The sequence below is a fragment of the Hippopotamus amphibius genome, chromosome 2 (genome assembly GCF_030028045.1).
Source record: "Hippopotamus amphibius kiboko isolate mHipAmp2 chromosome 2, mHipAmp2.hap2, whole genome shotgun sequence".
Classification (NCBI taxonomy): Eukaryota; Metazoa; Chordata; class Mammalia; order Artiodactyla; family Hippopotamidae; genus Hippopotamus; species Hippopotamus amphibius.
The window spans coordinates 81,901,514-81,918,234 of NC_080187.1; the positions used below are offsets into that span (position 1 = coordinate 81,901,514).

The window sequence follows — 16,721 nt, forward strand, 5'->3', positions numbered from 1 at the left end:
GTCTTTGACAGCCAGAGGGATTTTGATCAAGATGTCCCCTAAACACAAACTCCAGCTTCCCTCTCCCTTCAAAAAGTCACATTCATTCAATCACTCAAAAAATACTGACTGAGCAACCACAGGCCAGATAGTATTGTAGGTGCTGGGGATAAAGTGGCAAACAGGACATATGGGGTCCATGCCCTCACATGGTTTACATTCTAGAAGGGAAGATGAAAACCACATAGTGTCAGGTGCTGAAAAATGACCAAAAAAATGAAAGGGGAGGGCAATGTAGTGATTTTAGTCTACCCTCACTATTTATTAGGTTGAACCACACAAAACTGCTCATATTCAACCACTTCTAACTTACAGAACGGGCAATTTCATTTGGTTCAAGTTAATAGCTTCATTTCATCAGGAAACATTCAGGAATGCTTCTGATGGACTAGAGATTATTTAAATACCTGAAAAGCAGAAGACACATAGAACAGGACTGAATAAACCTTCCTTCTGTGACAGATGAGGCAGGAGAGGCATTGGGTATAGCGAGCCCAGAGCTGACAGACTGGAAGAGCAGGGTGGATTGAGGTGATGGTCTGGGCGACTGGATGAGGGACTCTGATGATAGCTACCAAGTGGTTGACTCTCTGTGGTACTTCTCCCTACTGCTCTGGCTCAAGAAGCAGAGTACAGTTGCCTGTCTCAATCCAGAGCACTCCGGGAGGTGGTTACTTCCACCAGGAATGGGAGGTGGGGGCAGCATGAGGATGGGATCCCTAGGAGACCACCCACTCTTTGTTGTGATTTCTTCAACTACTTTCTAAATGCAGAGAAAGCCCAGGATCTTGGCAGTCCATCATTGTTTAATATTTTGGTAAAGGAACATTATATATTCCTTGTGCAATTCAGTAACAAAAAATCCCTAGCTCACTAACCAACTGTTGATTTTAACATAACGAAAAGACAACCAGATATTATGTGACTCCTGATATGATACAGAAAGAGTCTCTCCAAGAACTCGAACCTGGTTCTGATCAGGCCTCCAGAGTTAAGCACTGGTTTACGATAAACACAGGGGATAGGGGAAGACACTAAATGACACTTAAAGATGCAGTCAGTAAAATCCAGCATGTGGAGAACCTATAGGACAAAAAAGGAGAAAAGGCTTCTCTGGACCCTCATCTGAACAAACCAACTATAAAAAAAAAAATTCTGTGGGACAATAGGGAAAAAGAGAACACTGCCAATACACCTAATACTACGGAAATATTAAGTAATTTGTTTTTTTAAAGAGTTCTTATCTTTTAAAGTTACAAACTGATAAATGTTGAAGCTGGGAATTAGGAACTTGAGAGTTCATAATGATTATTCTATTTTGTATCTGTGGGCCTGTGCCTCCCTCTCCCAAGTCCCCACACACTGTCTACTTGAGCTGGGAATGATTGTACAGGAACCTGAAGCATTTTAGATGACTGCTCACCTGTCAATGAACTGATCAATAATGATGATATCACCAGGCTGAATCTCTTCCTTCAAGGAACCGCAAGCTGTAGTTACTATGACATGTGTACAGCCCTCCTCCTTCAGAGCCCAGATGTTTGCCTGATAGTTGACTTTCGAAGGCATGATGGTATGCTGCCTCCCATGCCTAAGGAAAGACAGTAAATATGGTAGAGGTGTGAGCAGGGCATTTTTAATACTCTTGGAAAAGAAAACTCATTTACAGCAGTGCCTTCCAGCCCTACCTACCCAAGTGCTTTCCTTGGCAGAGGAAGAGTGAGAACAGGTCAGGCAATAACCAGCCTACTTGAAGTATAAACTATTCGGTTTTAGTGTGCAGACTTGCTTTACACTCCATATTTACTTTCCTGTCACGAGCAGGTAATACCTTATTTAGAATTCACTCTCCAGGAAGATGTGCCATGTCTGTCCTGTGGGGCATTAACACCCCAGAATCTGAGGCATCTGCTCTCTTATAAGCCACAACACAGAAAACAAGAGGTGCCAAAGAAGAAACACAACATAGAAACAGAAACTCAAGTTTCCAGTTTAATCTCTCTATCCTTTTCTGCCCATCACCCAAATAAATTAATGAAACATTTAAAATATTAGATTTCCCAGTTATTTACGTTGACATTAGCAGGTCTGGTCCAAGAACGGATCACCTCATGCATCACCACTGTTATGGGCTGAATTATGTCTGCTTCAAGTTCTTAGGCTGAAATCCTAACCCCCAGTACATCAGAATGTGACTGTATTTGGAGACAGGGTCTTTAATGAGGTAATTAAGTTAAAATGAGGCCATTAGGGTGGGTCCTAATGCAACACGAATGGTGTCCGTATAAAAGGAAATCTGGGCAGACATACAGAGAGAAGAACATGTGAAGATACAGGGAGAAGGCAGTCATCTACAAGCCAAAGAGAGAGGCCTGGAATAATAGATTCTTCCCTCCCAACCTCAGAAGGAACCAACCCTGCTGACCCCTTGATCTTGGACCTCCAGCTCCAGAACTGTGAGGAAACGAATTTGTTTCCACTCAGTCTGTGGCACCTTGTTATGGCAGCCCCAGCAAACTTAATACAACCACGAATGATTTCCTGTCACACTTCAAACAAAATCCAAATACTTCAGCACAGCCCTCGCGTCACCTGGGCCCAGCCTACAAATGGCAACGTCAGCCCTTAACTTTATCCCTTCCCACTGGCCTCGCTGCTTAGCTACACTCATTCCTGCTCAGGCCTGGCTCCCTCATCACCTCCCCACGGGGTGCTTTCCATGACCACTGCATCTACATCACATCATATCACTACCCCCGACCTTATTTTTCTTTCTGACACCTATTGGCCACTCAGACCATACATTTCCTTCTCGGTGTCCATCTTTCCCACTAGCATCAGCCCTGAGAGGGTGAGGCCCTTATCTGTCTTCCCTGCTGGTACCTAGAACTGGACTTGCCATGTGAGCAGTTCAATTTGTTGGACAAAAACCGGAGTACTTACATACACATTCTCTCCCCCCCTCCACACCCACCCACCCACCCAGTGTGCCAGTGAACAGCCAGTGACGGGAACCTGATTTCTAAAATTATTTTTAAAATTTCATACATCAGAGGGTATACTTATAAGCAGTATTTCACAGAGAGTTAGAATTTTCCTGAGCTGCTTGAAAAACTACAAACATCACAGGTAATGTTCCACCACAGAAAGGCTAAGTGTCAAGAGACCAGTGGTCTCCACACGTGATAACGCAGAAGCAGGCTTTCAAGGAAGTCACTGAACACACAGAAACCTCACTGTGTACAACAATGATTAAAAGTTTGGGCTCTGAAGTAAAGCTGCCTCCTTCAAATCCTGTCTCTGCCACTTGCGCGCTGTGTGACTGCATCAAGGTCACTCCGTTCTCTCAGCCCCCACTGTTTTTTTTTTAAATCTGTAAAATGGGTAATAAGAACCTGCACCACAGGGCTGTTACTCAGTATCCCTTACATCATTCCATACTTATATTTTGAAATAAACTTTAATGTCTCTTCTGATCACCAAAACCAGAATTAAGAATACGGACATAACTTGTACATAATTGCAGTCAAACGTAACATATCATCAGGGCTTTTACTCCAAGGCCATAAATGACCTCTCAGAAGGTAGAAGTCCATGAATGCCCAGAAAGTACAGTAATCCACAGGAAATGCGTTACAAGATCCCACATGGATGCTTGAAACTGCGGATGGTACTGACCTCTATACATGCTATGTTTTCTTGCTATACCGACAGGTGGGTAATGTACCCAGTGTGGATACACTAGACACAGGGATGCTTCCTGACCCGAGCAGAGGGAGTGGGATGGCACAAGAGTTAAAACTTATGAATTGTTTATTTCTAAGCTTTTCCATTTAATACTTTTGGACCACAGTTGACCTCGGGTAACTGAAACTGTGGGTAAGAGGGGACTACTGTACATGCATTTTTCTAAGGCTAGTCTCCAAATTTTTTGTTAGATTTTCAGAAGAAATTCGAATATCGAAAGGAGTTAAGAGCCATTGCATAGAGTGGTTCACAGTCCAACACACTTCAGTTCAGCTGGTAGGAGTATAAAACCTTCACCATGTGGCTACAACACCAACCATTTTGTCTTAGAGTCTGGAAAAAATTGACCGTTTCTCCAGCAATGACCACAGACCAACAAAAGGTTGCCTGAAATCAACCCCATCTGTCCATCTAGAACTAAAATTTTGTTTTACTGGATTCAGCAAAGCCACTTCTGTTTCAAAAATGCAGTATGGCAGACAGACCCTAGGGTGGTTTTCATTTTCATGCTCTGAATAATCCCTTCCTTCTCAACAGTAGGTGGACCTGAGATGCTTCCAACCAACAGAACACAGTGAAGGTGCTGGGAGTAACTCCCATGATCAAGCCCCACCCTGCCAGCATGTACTAGAGGCCCTCCCGCTGGCCTTGCAGGAGCAAGCTGCTGTCTTGTGAACTGCCCATGGGGAGGGCCACAAAGCAGGGACCATGGACAGCCTCTAGGAGCTGATGGCCTCCGTCCTTCAACCCTGAGGAACTGAGTTTTGCCAACTACTATGTGAGTTGAATGAGGTTCAGATAAGAACGGGCACTTAAATACACCTGTGTGATCTTGCATGACCCTGAAGAAGACCCTGATGAGCTGTGCCCACACTCCAGTTACCTGGAACCTGTGTGATAATGTATGCTGTTTTAGGCTGCTACATTTGTGGTCATTCGTTATGCAGCAACAGAAAGCTAATTACATGCAGTCTGACTAATTTGTAACTGTGTGATAAAATGACTTGCTCCTTTCTTTATGGAACAGCACAAGCCTTGTCAAGGACATAAAAGTGTAGACACCACAGAGAACCTACTTCAGGGACCTGAAACCCACTCCCTACAAATCTAGAACTATTACTACACAAGGGGTCATCAATGAAGCAGTTTTTCTTGATCTTGTAAACTAGAAGGTAAAAGACATAAAAAGAACAGAAGAAAACATTTTCTCTTGCAGCTAGAACTGAAAGCAGAGCTTCAAGTTTAGTCAAATCATTGCATTACTCACTGGATTGTTCCAAACATTCTCCCAACCTAGGGAGGGGAAGGGCAAGATTTTTAATTTCCAAAGTTGGTAAAACCTACGCGAAAACCACACAGGTGGTGATAACGACGACTCAGATGCTATGGCACCACCAACACATTAAAAACTCTTACCTGCATCATTACTGTTTTCAGAATTTAAGTTAAATTTAAATTGTCCTTTAGTAGTAGTATTCAAAAGCTTAAAATACCTCACCTTGCAAGGAGGACGCAATCAACATTCTTTATCTTCCCCAAAATTAAGGCATCAGAAGGCTGCACATAGTGAAAAATGATTACAAGTCAGTGATTTGAAAACACACATAGCAACAATCAAAAAGCTGCCATTTCAATTGTTCAATTGCAGTAGGGTTCATAGAAACTTGGGGTTTGAAGATATATTTTAAAGAAGTAAAAGAGTCTAGATTTGATGGATCAGCTTAACCACCCAGCATCTACTGAGGCCTCTCTACCAGCACAGAGATTTGTAAGATTTAGAAGGTGTGTCGGTAGGTACCATTTAGTAACATCTATTTGTAGCAAGCACCCCTGGGGACTCTGATGCCAGACTGATCATACACAAATGTGTCAAGGGTATTTGGCAGGGTTCAAGAACAGGTGTGAGAGTGAAATGCAAAAGGAATAGGAGGCCATTATCAGAGAATTTAAGAACTAAGCACTGGAACCGTTTGCTGTGTTAACCCAGCCAGAGGATGACCTCAGGTAATGGAGGGAAAGGTCTGAGAACTTAGGAGGTTAAGAAAATATGAAGCTAAGAAGTAAGCAGGCTGACAGCAAGACTTCGAGGATGTGGGATCAAATCTAAGGACTTGGCTGAGAAGGAGGGTTTGGTTGGGATGGCCAGATACAGGGATCTTTGTAGCAGGATCAGAGCAACCACAACATTTGGAAGTAGCCCTGTGGAATTAGGAGAAGGCAGACATCCTCACCCTGGCTGGAAGACACAAGGGCCAGGAGAACTAAAGAACCTCCTTTTAACAGAAAAGGAATGTTTATTTCCAGTTCAGTTATGCATGTGTGTTCTCAATCTCCCTAAAATCCCCCTTTGGGCCAGGGTTTACTAAGAAAAGGCCATTAGATGTTTCCTCCCATTTGTTAAGACTGTGGTATGACCGATAGGCCCCAAATTAGAAGCTGATTTGAATGCAGTGATCTGGAGAGTTCAGTTCCTGTGTTAGAAATGAGCATCTGGCTTCTAGGGATATAATTAAGAAGTTATTTGCACACATTTAAAAGCCATGTTCTCAGTAGTCAAGTCCAAGCCATCCTTAGGGACACTGTCTCAGTTGGTGGAACCCAATAACAGAACTCCTGACCTGGGGCAGGCAGCTCTGTGCTGCCAAGGCAAAAGCAATTAAAAAAATTTTTTTAACTTAAATATCAAGCCAGCAAGGAGAAAGAAAAAAGCTAGTATGTCTCCATTAACTGGATATTAACCTTGCCAAATGGAGTATCCACATATTTTTCAGTTCTTCCTTCTAAGATTTCTGGATCATCCAGGCCTGTCCCACCAATTATTCCAATCTAAGGGAGACAATAAAAAGATACCACATTTGATCATTTTTCAGTAGAAACAAAATCACTATTTTAAGCAAATTCATTTATCCATACTCATATGCTCTTCTCCATTCCTGCTAAGCCCTAGTTATGTTAAAAAGTCTGAACATTACTGAAAAGCAATCATTTATTCAATAAACATTAGAAAGCCTTCTATATTCCAGAAATAATCAAAGCATGAGTCACCTTTTTGGACGAAATCACATTTTTGCTGACTATCTGAATAATAAATTTGCACAGAAAGGTACTTCAACTAGCTTAAGTCATAAAACCAAACCTAAAAATAGGTAAATACGGTTGGAGAAAGTGCTTTCTAGACAATTTTATTGTCTCTACTAAATGTGTGATGGAGTAAATGTTCAAAAGACAACTAAGATAGAAAATATTCGGTATTTCCATTTAGTAAGGATTTCTCCTCATTACCCCACTTGATAAAGAAATGAGATTTTCTTTCCTATGCCACTAAAATCAGAGCTGTAACGGATCACAGATAAAGGAATCTGGAATAGCATGAAAAGTTAGCCTCATGTATATTTATGAAATCCAACAGTCATTCATATGCATAGGTAAATATAAGTAATTCAGAGGTCTGTAGTTCCAAATTATTATTATTTTTTAATTTATTTTAAGCTCTTTATTGGAATATAATTGCTTTACACTCTTCTACCAGTTTTGAGGTACACCAAAGTGAATCCACTGTATTTATACACATATCCTCATATCCCCTCCCTCCCGTGACTCCTTCCCACCCTCCCTGTCCTGGCCCTCCAAGGCATCACCCATCATCGAATTGATCTCCCTTTGTTATACAGCAACTTCCCACTAGCTATCTATTTTACCGTTGGTAGTGTAGATATGTCTATGCTACTCTCTCACTTTGTACCATCGTCCTCTTCACCGCCGCTACCCCCGCCCCGCCCCCAACCCCGTGTCCTCCAGTCCATTCTCTTCATCCTTATCCAAATTATTTTTAAGTGTTGTATTTTCCAGAGATTAACTTAACTGTCCTTGTCTTTAGGAATTAATTTGAGTTTAAAAAACCTGATATTACCCTCTAGAGTTAATCTAATTTGATGATTAAGACACACAAACAAAAACAACCACAAAGATAACTAAATATATTAACTGTTAACTAAAAATTAAATAACTGAAATCATTAGGAAGGTTTCCCTGGGTTAATACTTCCTAAAGGAAAAATATTATTTAAATTGTTAGCAACAGGCTACAGAGATGACTCTTTACTAGAAACCTAATAAAAAGTCACCTGAGCATTTTCTTTTTCAATAAATAGCTTTAAGTCTATTGTCACTTGAGTAAAATTTCTACTCAGTGAAAGAAAGTAGCTCCGGGACATTCCTGGTGGCGCAGTGGTTGAGAATCCGCCTGCCAAGGAGGGGGACACAGGTTCATTCCCTGGTCTGGGAAGACCCCACATGCTGCAGAGCAACTAAGCCCGTGTGCCACAACTACTGAGCCTGTGCTCTAGAGCACTTGAGCCACAACTAATGAGCCCATGCACAGCTACTGCTGAAGCACGTGAGCCTAGAGCCCATGTTCTGCAAGAGAAGCCACCAGACCGAGAAGCCCTGCACTTCAACAAAGAGTAGCGCTCGCCTGCCACAACTAGAGAAAGCCCACATGCAGCAGTGAAGACCCAACCCAGCCAAAAATGGATAGATAAATAAATAAATAATACATCTTAAAAAAAGAAAAGAAAAGAAAGTAGCTCCTTAAGAAAAAAGCTTCCAAAGTTAAGAATTAAATAATTTTCAGATCACGTTACACAAGTTGATTTATATTAATATGTGGGAAAACAGTTACCTCTCTGGCCCTGTTTCCTAGAAAAATAAGTCAACAAAATAATAAAAAGGACAACTGGGTAAGATTTTTACCAAGAGCTGCAGGTTATGTGATTTAGTACTTGGAAAGCATCCCCACAACTCCGTGTCTAAACCAGTTTTTGAAGTTGCTGCCACCTTGTGGTACATGGTTGAAACCACAGCAGGTTAAATATTCTGCAGCAACTCAACATTTTTCTACTTTGTTACAACTTAACATCATAGGTAAAGACTAACCAATACAGCATTAACAGTTATCAAATCAACAGAAGCCTTCACTTAAGTCAGTGGGTTTAAATCATTCCGGTTCAGTAGAAATTTTTAAAATCACACTATACTATGAAGTCCTCAACCTTCCTCCAGCTGGCATCTCTATTTTATCATTCCGTGTACTGCTGAAGCACCACAGGTCATAGTTGGGATGGGGTAGGGGGCATAATGAACTGTTTAGCCCATGCCATCACCTCAGGCCACTGAACTGAGTTGCTGACTCTGAAATTACTCTCAGCCTACTCTTTGGGGATTCTACTACTCATGGAAACTTCTGGTGTTTTCTTTCTTTTTTTAATACTACCACTTCGACTTGGCTGTTTCTGGCTGTGCCCCTGGGCCATGGCATCTCCCATTCTGGATTTAACACTGGACTCAGACTCATGTATACAAAACAAACCAGCCTTGGTTCTGAAACCATCCTGTTTAGGCAAGCTAGCACAGCACCACAGCAGTGAATAAGAAATGCCAGCTGGGGTCTTGCTGAAGTTCAGGGCCCTGGAGCCCACCCTCAGCAGCCCCAAGTTTCAGCCCACACCACTCTGGCTGCATAATGACCATTCATTAGGTAGCTGTTACCTCAGCCCTCAGGAATATTTAGCATTGAGTGTGAAAACAACAGCTGTTACAGCTCATCAGAAAGGCCAGGATGTGGTCTCTGACACTGGAATTATCTGCAGGAGAGCCCATCCAGTCAAACCGGCTCCAGTTGTTTCTGAAAACCCATATCTTGGAACGGACTCAGGACAAGTGTGGCAACTGAGTATAGCCACACTAGGGACCTCAATCGCTCACCTTTTTCTTGCTGTAGATGGAGGCCAGCAGTGCCAAGATGTGGCAATGTCGCCACCTGCTGGCACCATGGTAAAGTATAACTAAGGGCTGAAACTCCCAAGCACTTGGTAGCCTAATTCTGTCATTCCCCTCCAGCCTCTAAATTCAAATGGCCTGCTCAGTATCTGCTGATAACGTAACTGTCTTCACATTTACACATCACAGGCACTGTGGCAAGTTCTTCAGTGGCCTTAGCTCATTTAATTTTCACAACCACCCTGTAAGATAGGTCCTATTGTGTAACACCTATTTTATAAAAGAAGAAAGAGAAACACAAAAATTAAGAAATTTGTCCAAAGAGCAAATTATAAAGAGCAAAGCTGGGATACGAACCCAGGTCTTACATACTCAACCACTATGATACTTCCCAGTATTCCCTGGAATCCTTGATAAACACCACCACACCCTATTAGAAATTGGTCTCCGTGTTACGAAGAAACTGATGCTCAGAGTTCAAGTTCTGAACCAAGGTCACAAAGCAAGCATGGAAACAGCAACTCTGGGAACCTGAGTAAACTACCTTGGAAGGGAGGGGGCTGTCCATTCATGACCTCAGGCCTTCCAGGCCAGAGGCATTGCCCTCAGTCCAAGCAAACCTAGAAGGTTTAGGAAAAGTGTTCAAGGTCTGAGATGGAATTCCTGTGCCAGTTCTGCCCAGCCATGACTTCTTCACTACACAAGATAAAGTTCTGAAATAAGGACCCCTGGTCAATCAAGGCCATTGCTAAGATTTTAACAGTGAGCTGATTCATCCCACACTTTTCTACATGCAGACCACTAAGTCAAACTTCTCAAAAAGAGGTGGGTTGACTTCCTCTCTGGGACTGTGTAAGCATTTTATCTAAATGTTGACTTACCCAGCCAGAATAGTTACTTCCAGTGATGCCAAAAGGGTTCACACTAACCCCTATCCTGTGTCCACTTCCCTTGGTACCAGCCACAGGAGATTTCACATACCCAACTTGGTTTCAGCAACCACTCACCAACACTTTGAAGCCTGGAAATACTGCATGGAGGAACCTAGCACTCCGTGAAGACACTCTCAAAACACCATAATCCTGAGCAGGTGAGGCTCGCTCATGCCAGGGAGAGAGGCTGCCTCTGAGTTCTTCAAGCCCCTGAGGAGGTAAGAGAGCCAGAGCTCCAGCTGGCGGCGATCCCTGCTCTGTGCATTGCAGTCCTTCAGCTTTGGTCACCACTGACAAGTCTGGAAGTGCAGCAGACAAAAACCCTCTTACTGGGCTCACCTAGCTTTGAGGCCTCCTAGCCAGAGCCCTGCAAAATCTCGGAAGGCAAGCTGTATGGGGAGAGTGACCAAATGTCTCAGTCTGGGAGGCCTGTCCATGGAGGTAGCTAGTGGCTCCATTTCTGACAGGAGGCCCTTCTCTGTAAGCCATCCTTGTAGGTGATGGTTATGGGTTCAACTGTGTCCTACAAATCCATAGTTGCAGTTCTAACTCCTAATACCTCAGAATTTGACTATTTTTTTTTGTTTTTGATTGAAGTACAGCTGTTTTACAATATTAGTTTCAGGTGTACAACATAGTGATTCAATACTTTTATAGATTATACTCCACTTAAAATTATTACAAAATGGCTCTATTTCCCTGTGCTGTACAATATATCCTTGTTGCTTTTTAATTTTATACATAGTATTGAATAGTTTGTACCTCTTAATCCCATACCCCTGTCTTGCCCCACCCCCTTCTCTCTCCCCACTGGTAACCACTAGTTTGTTCTCTATGAGTCTGTTTTGTTGTAGACATTTGTTTATTTTTTAGATTCCACATACAAGGGATAAGAGAATTTGTCTTTGAGTTATTTCACTAAGGCTAATACTTTCTAGGTCCATCAACATTGTTGCAAGTGGCAGAATTTCATTCTTTTTTATGGCTAATATTCCATTGTATATGTATATACCACTTCTTTATTCTTTCATCTATTGATGGGCACTTAGGTTGCTTCCACCAGCATTTGTTATTTGTAGACTTTTCGATGACAGCCATTTTGTCAGGTGTGAGGTGATCTCGTGGTTTTGATTTGCATTCCTTTGATGATTCACAATCATCAAAAAACAGGATTTGACTGTTTTTGGAAACAGGGTCTCTGAAGAGGTAAAGTTAAATGAGGTTGCGGGGTGGGTGGTGCCAATCCAAAATAACTGCAGGTTCAGAACATCCATGGTTTTTATTTAACCAGCCTTCCCTTGCAAAGTCAAGATATCATTCTAATGGGTAGACCCCCTCTTTGAAGATACAGTTCACCCCCTGAAGTGGTCAATTACTTTTTAAAAAAATTTATTTTTTAATTTATTGGCTGCATTGGGTCTTTGTTGCTGCACGAGGGCTTTCTGTAGTTGTGGAGGGCAGGGGCTCGTCTTCGTTGCAGAGAGGGGGCTGCTGCTCTTCATTGCAGTGCACAGGCTTCTTATTGCAGTGGCTTCTCTTGTGGAGCACAGGCTCTAGGCACATGGACTTCAGTAGTTGTGTCTCACAGGCTCAGTGGTGCAAGGGCTTAGTTGCTCCGCGGCATGTGGGATCTTCCCAGACCAGGGCTCAAACCCATGTCCTCTGCGTTGGCAGGGGGATTCTTAACCACTGGGCCAGCAGGGAAGCCCAAATGGTCAATTACTTTTCAAGGGGAGTTTTCCTCAACACTTATTGTATTCTATGGCATTCTCCTTCACTTGTGCAGCTACATAGGATTCTTCCCGGTGCTCCTCCTGGGTCAGCTGCTAGATACTAGAGTCCCCAGGGGAGCTTTCAGTACCAAAGCCCAGGTCCCAAACTCCAGGTACTCTAATTGGGCAAGGCAGAGTTTTTTTTTATTCTTTCTTAAAGCTCCTCAAGTGGTTCTGGTGTGTAGCCAGAACTGAGCATCCTTGCTCTAGGGCCTAGATCATCAGTTTCTAAATGTAATCACAAGGATCCTTATAAGGTTGAATGAGGAAGAAGCTGATGTGATGGTGCAAGCAGGGGGAGGAAAGGCAATGTGATGTGGGGCCCTGAGCCAAGGAATGCTGGTGACCTCTAGAAGCCAGAAAAAGCAAGGAAACAGATTCTCCCTTAGATCCTCCAAGAGGACCTGCCCTACTGCCACCTTAATTTTAGCTCCATAGGACTCATTCTGGACTTTTGACCTCTAGAATTGTTAAGGGGCTACATCTGAGTTGTTCTACGCCATCCAGCTTGTGGTAATTGTTAAAGCAGCCAAGGAAACTAGTTCACTAAGAAACACCTGAGGAGCTTGTTAAAGATGCAGATGTCCAGCCTTTTCAAAGCGCCAAGCTCAATGATTATCACACTTTAGGGGCACCAGAATACACCCAGGCTCTTTAAAAGCCAGTTTGCTGCCTACCTCCCCATTTCAGATTCAGCAGGATTGGGGTGGGGCCCAAGAATCTGCATTTCTAACAAATTCCCAGGAGGGTGCAGATGCAGCACAGGCTTTGAGAACCACTGCTTTGATGCTTTTGAGGCACAGACTAGAATACCATGATTATAATCACTATGAGGGACCTAAGGTCCATTCCTCTCAAAGATTCCTATCATCTGTTTCCTCATCTGCACCTACAAGGGTAAGGTTCTTAATTTGTACAAGTATGAGAATCAAATGAAATAATGCATTAATATCTGTCACTGTTTCTGTACACTCTCCCACCTCCAGTAAAAATAAACAAAATCAAAAAACCTTCCTCAAAGCAACAACAACAAAATCCCCTTATCTCTGTTCTTCTCTGCTGCTCAAGACAAGAACCTGGCAGCTTCTTCATCTTACCGGAAGATCTCTGTCTCAGGGATTTAGCCCAGGGGTCCTCAACCAAGTGTTGAGGCTCTCCTGGGATGTGCCTGGAAATCCACGGGTACATTTCTGGCTGCCACAATGACTGGAGGGAGTCTTACCAGCATTTTGTGGGGACAGGGGACCAGGATGTGCTCCATGTCCTACAATGCTCAGGACAGTTCTACTAAGGGAGGAATTGTCCTGTCCCAAATGGCATTGTCTCTAGGCAAAAAATGAAAACTCATTGGGCATTTGGTTTCTAATTGGAGCCTGTGGGTTTGTCCACAGGACCTTTCAGAAGGTCATTCAAGGACTTTCAGTGTGAAGGCCTTTGCCAGCCACATTCAGCCAGCAAAAAGGAGAGCTTTAAAGGCCTATTCTCCATAGTCTAGACTCCATGACTTGCCTGTCCCCCTTAATATTGATAACATTTTGTTTATAGCCCACTACCCAACTATGATGGGACCATATCCCCTCCTTGTCATAACCATGTAAACAAGACTTATTTTTAATCCCTCAGAGTAAATGCTGGGCAGCTGCCTAGAGGAGCCATGGTCCATTACAGGAGCCCTCCAGAATGCCAAAGATCTGCTTAGCCCTCTGTGTGGTCAAGCATGCCACCTGCCCATGGCTGCTGCTGGAGGACACTGTCTCCCTGAGGTCTTCCCAGACAATGGCTGCTATTAATACCATGGAAGAGTGTCCAGTGGGCACTTGGGAGGCAGCTTGCTTGCTGCACAGACTCTACAATCCCTCTTCCTTAATGCTGCAAGACCTTTCTCAAGAGAATAAAACAGGGCACAGGGATCACACATCAGATTTCAGAAATGGCTCACAACATCTAGTTGGTGGAATACCAGGCTCTAGGCCAATTCTATCACTGTCTAGGTCCAACTGTGTAATTCTGGACTCCTTAGGTGACCTTTCTGGGCCTCAGCTTTATGTCCACTAAAAGAGGTCTGTGTACTTTTATGGTCTTAAGGAACACTCCAGATCTGCATTTTATGATCTGGGGATAGGATGTGGTTTTCATTAGCTTATTCTGATCTGGACACTAGTATCGCATGTTTTCTACATAGGATGCTGCCTCAGCAGTCTGGCAGAAATGGTGTAGGAATCATGGAGTTGCAACAGCAAAGTTGTCACCTGTTCTAACTCCAAAGAGAAATCAGCAGGCAGGCCTAGCACTATTTATACCTATTAATTTTACATTCAGCAGTTGGCCAAGAACAAAAATATACATTATTCAGCATTTACATCAGGGCTCTAATCACAGTGCCCATTCTGCATGTAAAATGCACTGCACTAATTTTACAGGGCAACTTTGTGGTAAAGAGAATGTCAAACCAGGTTAAAGTAAGACTGTTTTAAATACCACCCCTCTCTATTTTTAATGTCACTTTAAGTGTATTCCTGTAAGGGAAAGGTGACAGTTTCCTGTTTGCCCACTGAAAGCTGTGGCCTATCATAATTTTTGGAGAAAAAATATTCAAAATCAAACTCAGCTCCCTCACTTAGAAGCACTACCATTTAATAAGTTTCAACCATGTGCTAGAAAGACAATACAATTCTAACCTCCCAGCAAACCCCGCAGTAACGTTCCCATTTTACTGAAATGAAAAAGAGCTTCATAAAAATTCTGTTTTGTTCTCCATGACTGACAAGGAAGAGGCATACTACAAATATTTGTTTAATGCAAGATTCTTTTCAAAATGGCAGAAGGAATTTAGTATCTAAATGAGACTGCAACTCTCCCCACCCCACCCCCTCTCATCAAGTGTCTGAAAGCTACAAGGGCCCACTAAGCTAATCATTCTGGCTGATTACACTCTGACCTCAGAGATTTGCTTCTCCAAGGGGAACACAAAGCGCGGAGTCGAGAGAGATATTTGAAGGCGGTGGACCTTCTATCTCATCGGCCAAGAATTTCTAAAGCCAAACAAGTCAACTGAGTTCTTAGCCGATCATAAACAGCCTGGAAAGAGATCTTAACTGTGATCATCAGTTTATTTCTGTGGACTGTAATTCTACATTCTCTCCTCCCGGGGCACCAACCTGTAAGAACTGCTTAAAAGCTCCTGGGAAACTCGTTGCAATCCTCGAACTCGTGCCCTCCTCCGGCCGAAGCTCCCACTGCACAATAATCCCTTGTACGGAGACCTCTGAAGACCAAGGGCACAAGGAAACCGATCTCTAACTTGCAAGGTTGCGAACAAAGCTGTTTAAAGCCAGAGGCCTCCAAACAGGGAGCGGCCCAGTATTCCTATACTCCCTTTCTGTGTTGTAAAAACTTCTCAGAGTCCCCAAAGCAGAGAAGGCCTACTTTTAGAACACACAAAAAAAGCCGGAAGCTTGCAAAAGAGCAAGCGTGCAGTTTCCCACGTGGGCAGCCAGCCCAGTCAGAGCGAAAGCGCAGAAGTCAAGCAGGGCTCCAAGAGACCATCTCAGCGGCTGCAGATGTCCACCCACCGCGCACACCCGCTAGCCCCAGCCAGAAAGACGCATCCGCCCAGAAGGGTGCTCCGGGAGGCTCGGGCGCGGGTCCGCTGCCCCTCCCTGAAGGGCTTGCCTACGCCCTGCGCGCTGCGGGTGCAGCTGAGACCAAAGGTTGGGGGACGACTCTGCAATGGTTCCCTCTCCCCGGCTCGCCGCCGCTGGGTTAACCCGCCTCAGACCCTGCCCGCCGCGGCGGGGGCGCACGGGCAGGGCGCAGGGCCCAGAGACACGGTCCCCACCCCGGACGGGAGCGAAAGCGTACAGGGCAGGCAGGACCGCAGCAGCCGGGACGTCTTATCTCACCTTCACGGCCGCGGGAGGGGCACCTGAGGCCATGTCTGGGCCAGGAAGGAGAGACGGCCTCGCGCAATGTGGATGCGCGGAGCAGCGGAGCCGAGCGGGATCAGACGCGCGGCGCGGGTCTGAGCGGTGCAGTCCCGGGGGCGGCCGTGGCTCCTCCTCTTCCTCCCCGGGACGGCTGGATTGGCTGCGGGTGTGGACTAACCCCAACCCCGCCACCCCCCTCCTCAATTCGAGGTTCCCGGGACCCGCCCCTGTTGCAGACCTTTCCGGTTCTCAGTTGATTTTTTTTTCACATCACCAGTTATAACCAACAGGCTCATGATAGTGGTAATAAAGGAGACCCTTGATTGAGTACTTATATTGCTCCACACTCCGTGCTTTGCACTTTAATCAGCTCCGTTAACTATCACAAGAACCCTACAACGAAGAGCAGCACTCCCGGCCCCGCCTCGTATCAGCCGCAGGCTCGGCCTTAACTGTAAAACCAGCCCCATTCTCGGTCCACAAGTTCTCGCGGGAGGGAAAATCGTGGCGAGGAGGGAACCGGCTCTT

General features: G+C 44.2%; 1 protein-coding gene across 1 annotated transcript in view; it reads right to left on the reverse strand.

Moving 5' to 3' along the window:
- The window catches only part of MTAP (methylthioadenosine phosphorylase), a 44,424-nt gene extending 28,062 nt beyond the window's left edge, over nt 1-16,362 (reverse strand). Inside the window, exons 1-4 of the mRNA XM_057722335.1 lie at nt 16,170-16,362; nt 6,526-6,612; nt 5,285-5,343; nt 1,463-1,630 (exon numbers count right to left, since the gene is read on the reverse strand). Of these exons, the coding sequence (XP_057578318.1) occupies nt 1,463-1,630; nt 5,285-5,343; nt 6,526-6,612; nt 16,170-16,202 (347 nt within the window). The 5' untranslated portion in view covers nt 16,203-16,362. The remainder of the gene's footprint in view (nt 1-1,462; nt 1,631-5,284; nt 5,344-6,525; nt 6,613-16,169) is intronic.
- Nucleotides 16,363-16,721: the final 359 nt, after the last annotated feature.